The sequence below is a fragment of the Sprattus sprattus genome, assembly GCF_963457725.1.
Source record: "Sprattus sprattus genome assembly, chromosome: 18".
Taxonomy (NCBI): Eukaryota; Metazoa; Chordata; class Actinopteri; order Clupeiformes; family Clupeidae; genus Sprattus; species Sprattus sprattus.
In genome coordinates, this window is record NC_137916.1 from 21804485 (window position 1) to 21817026 (window position 12542).

General features: G+C 48.7%; 1 protein-coding gene across 1 annotated transcript in view; it reads left to right on the plus strand.

The window, feature by feature from the left end:
• Positions 1 to 1172: 1172 nt before the first annotated feature.
• Positions 1173 to 12542, plus strand: part of syt3 (synaptotagmin III) — a gene marked incomplete at both ends in the record, with an annotated part of 18576 nt that continues 7206 nt past the window's right edge. The window contains 4 exons of the mRNA XM_080855937.1: positions 1173 to 1323; positions 7237 to 7635; positions 8633 to 8741; positions 8945 to 9127. Of these exons, the coding sequence (XP_080712063.1) occupies positions 1173 to 1323; positions 7237 to 7635; positions 8633 to 8741; positions 8945 to 9127 (842 nt within the window). The remainder of the gene's footprint in view (positions 1324 to 7236; positions 7636 to 8632; positions 8742 to 8944; positions 9128 to 12542) is intronic.

Below are 12542 nucleotides of genomic sequence, written 5' to 3' on the forward strand. Positions count from 1 at the left end.
AGCAGAGAGGGAATACTAAAGAGCTCTCTCAGATATCCGCAACGTGACACATAGACAAATTACATACTCTACCTCTCACTGGTGACTACAACGAGGAATGCCACCACCCTTCATGACATCCCACAGACACAACAAATGCTGAACCAGGCCATACTATTCCTTTTCCTTTTCAATACCTTCTTACCGTCTGTTTTTTCAATGTCTTGCAGGCAGCTATAGCTGGAGTCGCCTCGAGATTCTCCTCAAATGGAACATCGGCCCTCCATCAACAGTAAAGTTTGACTCACATGACTGGAAAACCACTGCGTCTCCCGAAGGTCCCACAGGAACTACGTGACCCAGAATTCCACTCTCTATGCTGATGCCGTTCTGTGAGGCAGACTTCATAATAGGCCACCCCCGGATCAACTCTCATATTAGCGTTTGGAGCTTGTGACATTGTGGGAGGCCTACGGAAATAACTTACTAACAGTGAACTGGCAGACGGATATGCCAGGCATTCTGCCGTGATCTGGCTCCCTAACGCCATCATGACAAGGACTCTGCAGCCGACCTGCCATATATGTTTAAAACGTATGTATTATCTGTTATGAAGTCTTTAGCTTTGTGTGCGCACCTGCAGAAGGAATTAACCATCTCAGCATGTGTATTGTTAAAAGAAATGCAAAGAAATGTTCACTAAAGAAAATTAGATTTATGGTGCCTGCTAGGCTCACAAGGGCCTTAGGTCTTAAAGGTCTTGCCCTGTATATCTAAGGTCATTAGGTCATGGTTGGTGCTGCTGTGGTGATGGTGTATCTTTTTATTTTTCCTTGTTTCTCTACGTTCTCCTTCAGCCCTTGCCCAGAAACTGATGACTGTGTTGTAAGGGGTGGGTGTGGCCTAGCAATTAATGGGCATATCAGTCACAGATGGCTTTTGATTAACGCAGCCCTCAAAGGCTGTGCCTAACAGAGCCCACCCTCCCCCTTACTCCTATCCTGATTGGCTCTGCCACATTCACTTCAAACAACTCCCCTTCACTGGTTGGACCCCCTGCAAAAGGAAAGTGGCCAGACCCTTCCCGCTCAGGCACCGACTGACTGGTGTTTGGGGGCGGTAGGGCCTGCGCTGAGCTGAGGATTGGATTGGCTGTCTCGTCTGCGGCGGGGGAGTGAGATGCGGATAGGAGGATGTCGGGGGACTGGGATGAAGACCTGTGCAAGAAGGCGTTCATGCTGGTGGAGGAATTGTGCTTTAAGTCCCCCGAGGGGCGGAGCCAGAGCGAACACTGCCAGGAGTTCAGCTACATCATGAGGGGCGGCAGCAGGCCGATGGATTCAGGTAAGAAGTCACACGCATGTATACACACGCACACACACACACACACCTCAGCACGTTCGCGCATATTATTTGCATTCATTCACTTAGCCAGACGCTTTTATGGCAAGGGACTCGAAGGTAAAGCAAGGTGAGCATTTTTACCGCAATGTGTGGTCCCTGGGTAACAAACCCTTGACCTTGATGTTGTTAGCACCTTGTTGAACAGGAACACATGGCATAAGAAGGGGGGGGGGGGGGGGGGGGGGGGGGGGGGGGGGCTGTGGAGAAGGGAAGTCGGCTTGGATGCGGTGGTTTTGTTTCCTTAATAGCTGGCTTCTGCAGATTTGAAAAAGAACAGTTCTTCACAGCTCATGTTTGCAGCTCTGATGTGGCATCATGGAGACAGAACAATTTGTGACATTCATTTAAAATGAAACAAAAAAAAAGGCCAGCGCGGAGAAAGAGAGTGCTCCAAATTTAGATTCATGGGCCTGTGTGGATGAGCATCTGTCCAGAGCCGCTAGTATCGCCCCACACTTGGGGGGGATTACGTGTCAAGAAGTCACATTTTGGTATTCACTGATTGTAAGCCACTCCGGAAAAGCATCTTCAACATGACAAAATGTGTAATGGGCTTAATTCTCCAAGATGCAAAAGAGGACAGTCATTAGGGTGTCCCCCCCCACCCCCTGTCCCCCAGTTTTCGGTGACAGAAGCGAAGGAAGCGTCCATTAAGTTGCCAGCAGATTGGAAACATTGGGGAATTATTTGCCGAGAGCAGAGAATTGACAGCGGCAGAATTGGATGCCAGCGCGTGTTCCACATCAGCCAACGTGTGTCACGCTGGAGCCTCTGTTCATTTGCTCTCCTCATTCGTCCTATCTCTCCATCTCTCGCTCTCTCTCTCCATCTCTCTCCATCTCTCTCTCGCTCTCTCTCTTCATCTCTCTCGCTCTCTCTCTCATCTCTCTCTCTCTCTCTCTCTCTCTCCTCTCCTGGGGAGCTGCTAGTAGGCTTTGTTGCAACGTCTTTTTCTTGAAGCTATTGAAAAACAGAATAAAGTGCTGAATGTGACTTACAAAAATGAGGCAAGAGAAATTTTCCAGGCGAATGGCTAATTTGGAGAGCACCAATACAGACATACATGCACCCATGTGCAAAAGTAATGCCTGTGATCTGTCTGGGAGCCATTTTGTAACATTTTTACAGAACCACAGACTGCCCTTCATTGCCATACTTTATATTTGTAAACGAGACATCCCATATTCTTTTCAAAAAAATCATTTTGGTTATTATTTATGTTGAACTGATGAACCACTCCAATAAATACAGAAAAATAACTGATACAGTGTTTTCATTTTAGGCATGTAATGGTCACACAGCGTGGTATAATAAAACAATCATTCAGTTAAACAGCTGGGTAAAACTATTCCATATTGACTGTATTCGAGGTTTTTGAATCTAAAATGCATGGCTGTACCACCCTATTTTTCTCGCCTTGCTGCACACCAGGGTAAGTGAGATCTCGTCCAACAAAAAATGGGAGGGTGAGAGGAGGGCATGGAAAAAAAAAAGAGTGATGAACATTGTGTAGTTAGGCGGAGTAGTGGCAAGCCATATGCTCCGGGGCCAGCATGTGGCAGAGAGGGACACAGGGAGATTTAAGGCAATGTGAACCAGCGAAGAACGCTATCCGCCTCGGAGCTACTTAGAGCTTCGACGGCTCAGCGTGGACCATATGGAGCGCTGCTGCGCAGAGGTGAGTTTGGCCCCGGATGCTGTAATGTAGAAGGGGAAAGGGAGGGATGGGAGATGGGGGAGAGAGATGGGAAGGGTGGGAAAGATTAGGGAAAAAAAGAGCGACACAGATTTTAGCTTGCCAGGGAAAAAAAGGGAGGGAGGCGGGGGGGGTGGGGGGGGGATTGAGGCAGATCCTACGAGAGGTAGGGGGAATTCTTTTTCGGTGCGAGCTTTCTAATGCGGAATGTAGAGGGATCAAGGGAGGATCTACTCAAATCGGCACATTCCCTTTGGACAGTCAAACCCTGCGCATTAGACGTCTCCCACTGTTTCCCCAGCCTAGATCAGCACCATTCTGTCGGCACCCCCACCGAAGGGTCTTGGGATTTCTATCGAAGAGGGCTTGAATGATTGGCAGACTCTGATTGGCATGACATCCTCATGGGTCTCCCAGTAGGGGAGTGGCAGCGGGAGGTAGGAGGGGGTGGTGTGTTTTGCTTTGGGGTGGGGAGAAGAGGGGAGTTTGATCAGGTGTTCGCTGGCAGAGCAATTACAGCCATCCAAACACACAAACCCCCTTTCGCTATCTTTGTTTTCCTCCCATTGATCAGGGCATTAACCTCTCACGTCTCGAAACCACTCCTACATTTAGTTCCCTCACTCCATCAATGTCTGCGCATTGACTCCTAAGCTCTGCCTCCTTTTTTTTCTGTTTCCGTCACACACACACACAAGTACGCCATCCCTATTCACCTCTCCATCTGCCTCTCCATACCTCTTCCTCTTTCTCTTCCCTCTCTGCCTCGCTGTGTGGAGCTGTGTGGAGACTTTATTAACCCCTCTCGGGTGGGATCTGGCTGCCTCTCCTTGGCGAGCGATGGGGGAGTGAATACGTTTATCTTGACCAGTCAGCCAGTGTGTCGCTTTCAACATGTAGGCTAATCTGTTACCTTTCGCTCGCACCTCCTCCCTCTGCCTCGCCGCCCCTTCCCCACCTCACCTCACCACACACACACACACACTCACACATACACCCCCCCCCAAACACACACACACACACACACACACACACACACACCTACCCACCCACACACACACACACACACACATACACACACACACACACACACGCACACACACACACACACTACCTCATTCCTCCCTATTGCCACCTTTCCGCTCCTACTCCCCCTCACACCCCAGCCAGCTCTCCTCCTACCCCTCGCTGCTTTCCGACTTCCTCTCCATCTTTCAATTCTCCTCTCTCTCTCTCTCCCTTGCTCTCTCTTTCCCATCTGCGTCTTGTTCTCCACAGTGACAGATCAATGCCCCCCCCCCCCCCCCCCCCCCCCCACGCCCCTCCCCTCCTCGTGCACTCTCTGATCATATCTTTTGAACAAGTGCTGGTTAATGACATACACAGACTAATGAATAATTCACCAAAAGAGAAGGGGCGGGGTGGAAGAAAAACAGAGCAAGAGAGAGAGAGAGAGAGAGAGAGACAGAAGGGGGAAAGGAGGGAGTGAGAGGAGAGACAGAAGATTGGAAGGATAAAAGGAGGCATGAGCGACAGGGGTGGGGGGAGAGAGAGAGAGGAGAGACAAGGGGAGAAACAGCACATGACAGCGAGGAAGAGGGAGAATCTGCCAGAGAACAGATGAGAGACACATTAAGGGACGACGAGACAGACAGAGATTTGGGTACACAGAAATATGGCCAAGAAAAACAGACAGCGAACAAACAGACAGACAGAGGTATAAATGTGAAGGGAGGGACAGACAAACATCACCCCCCCCCCCCTCCCTTGCATATGGGTATTGTCTGATGCTCTGTTGTTCTAAGGTGCACGTTTCCTTTCAGATTTGTTCAGTGGGATTTGTTGACTTTGTTTATTTGTTTGGCTGCGTAATCTCTCAGTCGTGAATAAAAGGGGTGCTGTCACACCCTTTGTGTCTCCACAGTTTGGATAAAGTATGAGTCAGGAGATGAGTTAGGGAGAGAGAGGCGCAAAAGGACTCATTTCCCTGTAGGCAGTTTTGCCATCGTCAGCCCCACAGCCTATGTGTGTGTGTTGTGTTGTGAATGGCTGTCATTTTACAGCCGCGGATTGTGACTAGTAAGTTTAGACATTCCGAACTGCAGCATTTCAATGACCTTTCTCTCTGACAACAAAATTGTTGGACTGTGGTAAACATCGACGGTTGGTTGCCACTTAAAACAATTTAGAGGTCATGTTTTTCGAAAGGTTTTTGGTGACTGCTTCAATGTTTTTGCAGCTTGAGTGGGGGTTTGTTTTATTTTTTCACCTGGTGCGGATTAATGTCATGTATGTCTGGCCTGCTCTTTTCAGTTGAAGTTGTTCCTGAGTGCCATGGAGATTACTAGGAAATCATGGAGCAAATGTAACCAAATTCGACATGTTTCACAAACAAATGTAAATTTCTCCCATTCGGCCTTGAATCCTTTGTGGCTCACGTAACAGCCTCACCAAGCTCCAGGCTCAGCTCCGGCGTCTTCAGAAGCCCAGGTTGCCTGGCATTGTCTGTGTAATTACATGATTTGAGATAGATGACAGAGAGACAGACGGCTTGACAGATAGGCCCGTTGTGCCGACTTGATTGGCAGTCCTCCGCCCGATGCCTTGGTGTGTCGGCAGAGGAGATTCTCAGCCCCAGCTCGGCTCGGCGACGGAACGGAATATTTAGCCCCGTTATTCATCGATGATTCATTCGTGCTTTCCCCTCGGAAAGCGTCATTAAGTCCTCAGCGTGATGGAAGGCCCGGACAGAAAAAGGGAAAGGCTTAAACGCGTTTCAGAGGACTTTTTGTGAGGCACTGTTTGACGTTATTGTCAGGTTTTTCTCTACGCACCCACCCCCAGTCCCCGTCCTTCACCCCACCCCACTGCCACCCCCCACCCTTGAGAAATAAACCAATTCAATGATCGTTTTAAACCCTGCTTTCAGACAGTTGCACGGTACAAAGCTGTTTGCGAGAGACAGCATGAATTTGCTCTCTCTCTAGGGGGTGTTTTTTCCCCTTTATATCCTTCCCTCCCCTTTTCCATTTTGCTCTTTTTTTCTTCTGTAAATTCTCTTTTCACCAACCATCATTAAGACGTCTCACTCTGCCTCTCAAACTCTCATTCACTCCTTTGCTCTCCACTTTTTTTGCGGTGTTTCTGTCTGTCTTATCACTATAGCTCTAACTCGCCTCCACTCTCTCTTCTCTTCTCTCGTCTTTCTGTCTTGTTAAATGCAATGCCTGCCTGGGGATTCGCATCGTTTTGATTTGTTTGTTGTTGGTAAGCATAATTGGTCTGGATAGCGACACCGAGAGAATAACCAGGGCCAAATGTGACAGTGGGCTGAGACATGATAGGCCCTGAAGGAACGGCTCGACTCAAGCTAGCTCCGGTAACCGCTGAAGAAACTATGTCAGCTCATTCCATGTAGGCTGATGGCATGCTGCAATTCGCTGATGTGTGTGTGTGTGTGTGTGTAGCGGGTGGGGGTAGGGTGGTGGTGTTGGGGGTTGGGGTGGCTCCATGCAAACTTAATGAGGATGAGGGTTTGCTTTTACACGTTTAAAGCTTTGCGAGGAGGAAGAATTGTTTTTAGCTCTCCGCTTCTAAATTCGTTTTGATTTTTTTTCTTCTCGTGCAGAGCTCTAACCCTGGCGAAACGTTAGGCTATTTTGAATCCTTCTTGACATTCCGGCTCTCATGGTTTGTTTGCACTGAGTAAAGCTGTGATGTATAAGATGTGCCACTGGAGGTGGGCTCAGTTAGTTTTTTCAGAAATACATCAGTCAGACAGAGGCAGAGACTCTCATTGCCCATCAGTATGAAGTCCCAACCCATGGTCCATGGCTCAAACCCCTTCATTAGGGCACTCCTCTGCCAGAGGGACCCTTGATACATTAATTACTGCTTTTACGCCAGGGGGTCTTTCCAAACATGCAATCTTGTCTAGCCCCACCCCTCCTTCCTGTCGCACCATCTATCCTTCCCGTCACACCATTTACTGTATCCTGCGTCTCCCTCTCCATCTATCTACTCCACCTACTCTCTTTCTCTCTGTCTCAAAGTAGCTTCATTGGCCTGAACGTTCATATGCAGGGTTGCAAAGACAGTGTAAGTGTTGCAATAAAACACATATGCACTCTCTGTCTCTTTCTCTCATTGTGTCACAGAGATCTCGGTGAGCCTCCTCTCAGTCATCGTGACCTTCTGCGGCATCGTCCTGCTCTCCGTCTCGCTGTTTGTTTCCTGGAAGCTGTGCTGGTTGCCATGGCGCGACAATGGGGGCCTGAGCTTGACGGCGGGCCTGTTGCCGGGCGGTGGCGGGGCGGGAGGGTTGGGCTGCGGTGGGGGCTCCTCCCTGCTCCCCCCTTTGCTGCAGAGGAAGGACACGCACTCGTCCTCCTCGCTCTACCCGTCCCTGTCGCAACCGCCCCAGCACCACCCACACTTCTCCGACCTGGTGGGGGTGGAGAGTGGCGGGTTGCCGGTGGTGGGGGGTGTGGTGGGGGGGCCACAGGAGACCCAGGAGCATTCCTACCTGGACATGGACTCCTACCCCAACAACGCTGGTGAGTGGGTTTACCATCAGAGCAACAGCAGTAGTCATGATGCTTAAGTTGTTGAGCTGGTGACTGTCAGAGCAACAGCAGCGGTCATGATACTTAAGTTGTTGAGCTGAATGTGTCCGTCTCATGTCTGCGTCATATCAGATGCATTTAGTGTGCCTGCCCCATATTAGAGTAATAGCAAATCATTTCTTCTATTCTCTATTCTTCTATTATTAATATAGTAACACATACTAACCATGTGCTTTACTACATTACCAGATCTCTGCTATAGCTTGCTATTTCTTCAATAACACTGCATTGAATAGTACAGTACAGTAGAAACAAATGTGCCACTTTAAAAGCAACCAGTCTCTATGACGGGGCATTATTCAAATACTACATTACACTACAACAGCAGCTGTGTGGGTAAAATGTAGTATGCCGCCTCTACCACACAGCATAAATGATGCATGACATTATTGTATAGCATAAACCTACACCTAAGCATAAACATGTGCCTTACTGTCTGTCAGTTAGGTTTTATTAGATACATCTAAATAATTAACCACATCTAACGTCCAATGTATAATATTGGAATTATTGGACACTAAGCCACTCGTGTTACAGCCACAGTCAGTGGAAATGCCATAATATCCCATACTAGAATGTCACACATACATGGGAATGATGAGGTCAGATCATCATCATCAGATTACATGGATAGGAAAGCTGAATACAGCTGGTAGAGTGGTCCAGTTTTTCTACCTTACCTCTCTCTCTCTCTCTCTCTCTCTCTTTTTTTTTTTTTCCTAGTGCCTGTCTCACTCTTTGTGTTCTTTCTTGTCACTTTTCTAATTTGTCCTGTTGTTTTCTTCTGGCCTTAATCTCATCTGGCTCTCCCTGCCATCATCACTTTTAATGTTCTCCCCCGCCCTCCTCTTTTCTTGCTTTCTTTTCCTCCCGCCCTATCTCTCTTGATTGTTCTCTCGCTCCCTCTCTTCCCTCTTGGCCCTCTCAGGGAATCTGAAGTTGAGCACCACGTCTCCAGAGTTGCCCCCCACATCTGAAGGCGCCCAGCCTCCGAAGGAGCTGCCCAATGCCCACTCCCAGCAGCAGGTCACCACCAGGTCTGTGTGTGTGTGTGTGTGTGTGTGTGTGGACAGTGCTGTGTGTGTGTGTGTATGTCTGTCTGTATGCATTTGTGTGTAGACAAAGCTGTATGTGTGCGTGTAGACAGAGGTGTCGGTGTACATCTGTGTGTGTGTGTGTGTGTGTGTTTGAGAGTGTGTGTGCCACGCCACATCAGCATCTCTTTTTCTCGTCTCTCTAGGCCCAAGCCCATGACTCACCAGCTCTCCAGCCCCGATTTCCACGGCGAGGAGAAGAGCGACCAGGTGACCAGCATCGGCCAGATCAAACCGGAACTCTACAGGATGCGCGGGGGCGACCAAGGGGATGGCAAAACGGGGGACTCCTGCGGCAAGATTAGCTTCCTCCTTCGCTACGCCTTCAAGTAAGTCACTCTCGGTCCTATGCACTCCATTGCACACCCAAGTCCTCCCCAAGTCCTTTTCCAGCGCTGAGACAGTGCCAGATCACTGTTGTCTGTCTGTCCCATCACTTATGCTAAGGGAGATCCATATCCTTCAGTGCTCTAGTGCTATATAAATAGATCCAGCCTGTGTAGCCCATAAAGGAGAAAGCACAAGAAACACAGAGCGTGAGAGAGAGAGAGAGAGAGAGGGGGTGGTGAGAGAGAGACAGATATAGAGAGGTGGTAGAGAATGAAGGTGAGGGGGTGGAGAGGTTTGTGAGGGGGAGTTATAGCAGCAGAATGACTTATAGTCAGGCACACGGCGGGCACCCGAAGCTCATCTGGTGGGGGTCCTTTATTTTGCCGTCACGTAGAGGCACATTACAATGGCGTAAAAGTGCTGATGTTTGAAAAATGAGGGGAGTGAGAGGCCGGCATGGGCATGAATTATATATGGCGAGCTACTTTTAAACAGCTGCCCCTGTCAACACATAATAACACTGCACTGTGAACACCGAGAATTAGAGGCCGGAGAGGGGGATAGAGAGAGAGAGAAAGAGGGAGAGAGGAAGAATGGAGCAGGAGAGCGAGAGGTGGCAGAGGAGGACAGATGTGTGGATAAGGGAGCGATTGATAACCCTTTTCCCATTCTCAGCCGCTGAGAGGGAGGGACTTGGAATGGATGGCGGCGCTGACCCCAGGCCTCTTCATCATGTCAGACGGATATTTATGCGCACTCGAGGTGCAGCTGTGGCGTGCAGTCTGCCATTTTGTGGCTGTGACTAGGCGTTTGCGTGCCGTGTTATGTGCGTGGCTCCAGCCTCTCTCTGTCTCTCTCTCTCATGTGAAAGGGTTTGCCGTGTTAGTGTGTATGCGTGTGTGTGTGTGTGTATGTGTGTGTATGTGTGTGTGTGTGTGTGTGTGTGTGTGTGTTTGTGCATGTGTGCGAGGAATTGGTTGCTTTGTGTGTTGGTTGAGTAATAAAGAGTGAGTGAAAGGCACCTGTCTCTTTTCCATTGTCCATGGCCTGATTTAATTGACACCGTTGTTCTCACGCACGCACACACTCACGGCCAGGTGACACGCATTTGCAAGACGATGGTGTTAATGTGCTCGGTGGAAACGTGTGTGTGTTTTTTTTTGGAGAAGAGGCAGCAGGACAACAGTGTCAGCGCTTGACGGGACCCTCGCGGGGGGAGAGCTACGTTGTATTGACAGCGCAGTTAGTAGCTGACACATGGGTGCCCTGGGAATCGCGAGTGCATGTAAAGGATTGTCTGTGTGGAATAGAAGGTGGCTTTGTGTGTCTGTTATGTGTGTGTGTGTGTGTGTGTGAGTGTGTGTGTGTGTGTGTGTGTGTGTCTGTGTGTGTGTGTGTGTGTGTGTGTGTGTGTGTGCGGGTGTGTCTCTGTGTGTGTGTGTGTGTGTGTGTGTGTGTGTGTCTTTAATGGAAACTGATGGCAGAGGTGTAATAGGTACAATCTCCGGTGGCAGCTGTTGGGAGCGTGTGTGAGGGCTGCCACTGCTCTTCATTTCATTGTGTTTCGTCTCCACATTCTTGGTTTATTTTGCATGACGCAGACACAGACACAGAGAGCTCAAGAGAGGCAGTGACAATTGCCACTGATTAATGAATCTGGACCACGGAATGAGTCACACCATCATGGAGGTGGGAGAAGGGAGAAGTGTGTGTGTGTGTGTGGGGGGGGGGTTGTGCAGAGCTAGAAGTGGTGAGTGTGTCTGTGTGTCTCTGTGTGTGTGTGGGTGGAGAGGGGAGGAGAGGGGGGCTCTTTAAAGCTTCCTCGAATGTGGCCAGAGCCATCCTGCGATTTTCAATTATGGAGCAGACTGGCCCACACAAAAAAAAAATGCCTGGCATATTTATCACTGTGTGGGGAGTGTCGCTCAGCCCCAGGCCCATTACAGGGCTACAATAAGGCGCTGCAGTTGTGAAACGGGACATAAATAACGATAGAGAAAAAAGAGAAATATTTATCAGTACTCATGTACCATTGGTTCTCTTCTTTAAGACCAATGCAATGACACACATCTTGTTGTGCAAGGTGGCATGTGAGTAGACGTGGTGACGTACGTAGCTAGATCATGTGCGGTACACTGATCTGATTACGCTTGTATGTAGGATTATTATATAGTAGAGTATCTTTGAATTGGACCCTGATTTTTTCACGTACTGTGTCACGCTAATCCCAATTTGGATGTTACTGTCGGTTTGCCTTATTTATCTGGCCTCTTAACTGGCGGGAATTAACATGCCTGCCTCCGACTTGATTGGATAGATTGAGCTGCTTAATCAAAAGAGTTCTGTTGCCGGATTTGATTGGTCACGATTCACAATCTGGCCAGATTCCTACTGGATTTCCCTGGCCTGGGCCAACCTTCCTAAAAAACTCCTGCTGAGTTCCCGAGAGAGCTAATGAAGTGGTGACATGCTCGTTAAGGCTGAGAGACACATTCTAACGAGGCCCGATTAAGGGCCTTACACTTCCCTACCCACCCTTAATTAAGGGTTAAGCATGGCTTGTTCTGCATGCTTCAAAAAAGACCTTGGTGCTGTGATTAAAACTGGTCCTCCTCCAAAAAAAAGGTTGCTGTAACTTTGGCGGTGTCCTCCTTGTACTTGGTGTTGCTGTCTTAGTCTCTCTTTCTTTCCTCAGACACTGGCGCCATCATGTGATACATGTCGCGGCTCGCTCTTTACTGGAATTTAGGCCAAATGGTTTTAGGATGTTCTGAAATTCCACTCTGTATATTTGAAAATAATGGCGGTTGTTTGGCCACAGTGTTATTTTTCCTACGCTGACTTAATGGTGTCTGAAATTCAGAGTGGTCCTTCTAGATGTGTAGTCTGAGGTAGACAGAGATGTGTTAACCCCCATAGATTTCACAGCAGTCATGGCTGCAGGAGATGAGAAGGTGCTGCATGAAGTGCTGATGAGGGCGTAGATGCTGTTCTGCTTTGTCTCAGTTATCTAGGGTGTGCAAGACTGCAGGATGATCATAGGCATCACTGAAATCTGTCATTATATAGGGGGTCTGTTTAATGCATGTGAATGGGGGGGTTGGGGGTGTGACAGCCAGTTGTCTGCCATACCTTATGAAGATTAAAAAAAAAACGGTGCAGAGGTATGATTAGTCAACTGCATCCCAATTGCTGCCTTTAATGTGAGACCGATTAACTCTCCTACGCTGCTATTTTCCATCCAGCTGTTAAACTGAGCCATAGTCAGGTTTCTAGGAGACCCAGCCCTATGTACAACCGCTTAAGGAGGAATGTAAAAGAGTCATGCTTTTCTACTCACAAGCTCTGCTGACCTTCAACAAATCCCAAGTGGTTTTCGAGTGACCCTCCGAATGCTAAGGAGGCTTTGTAACG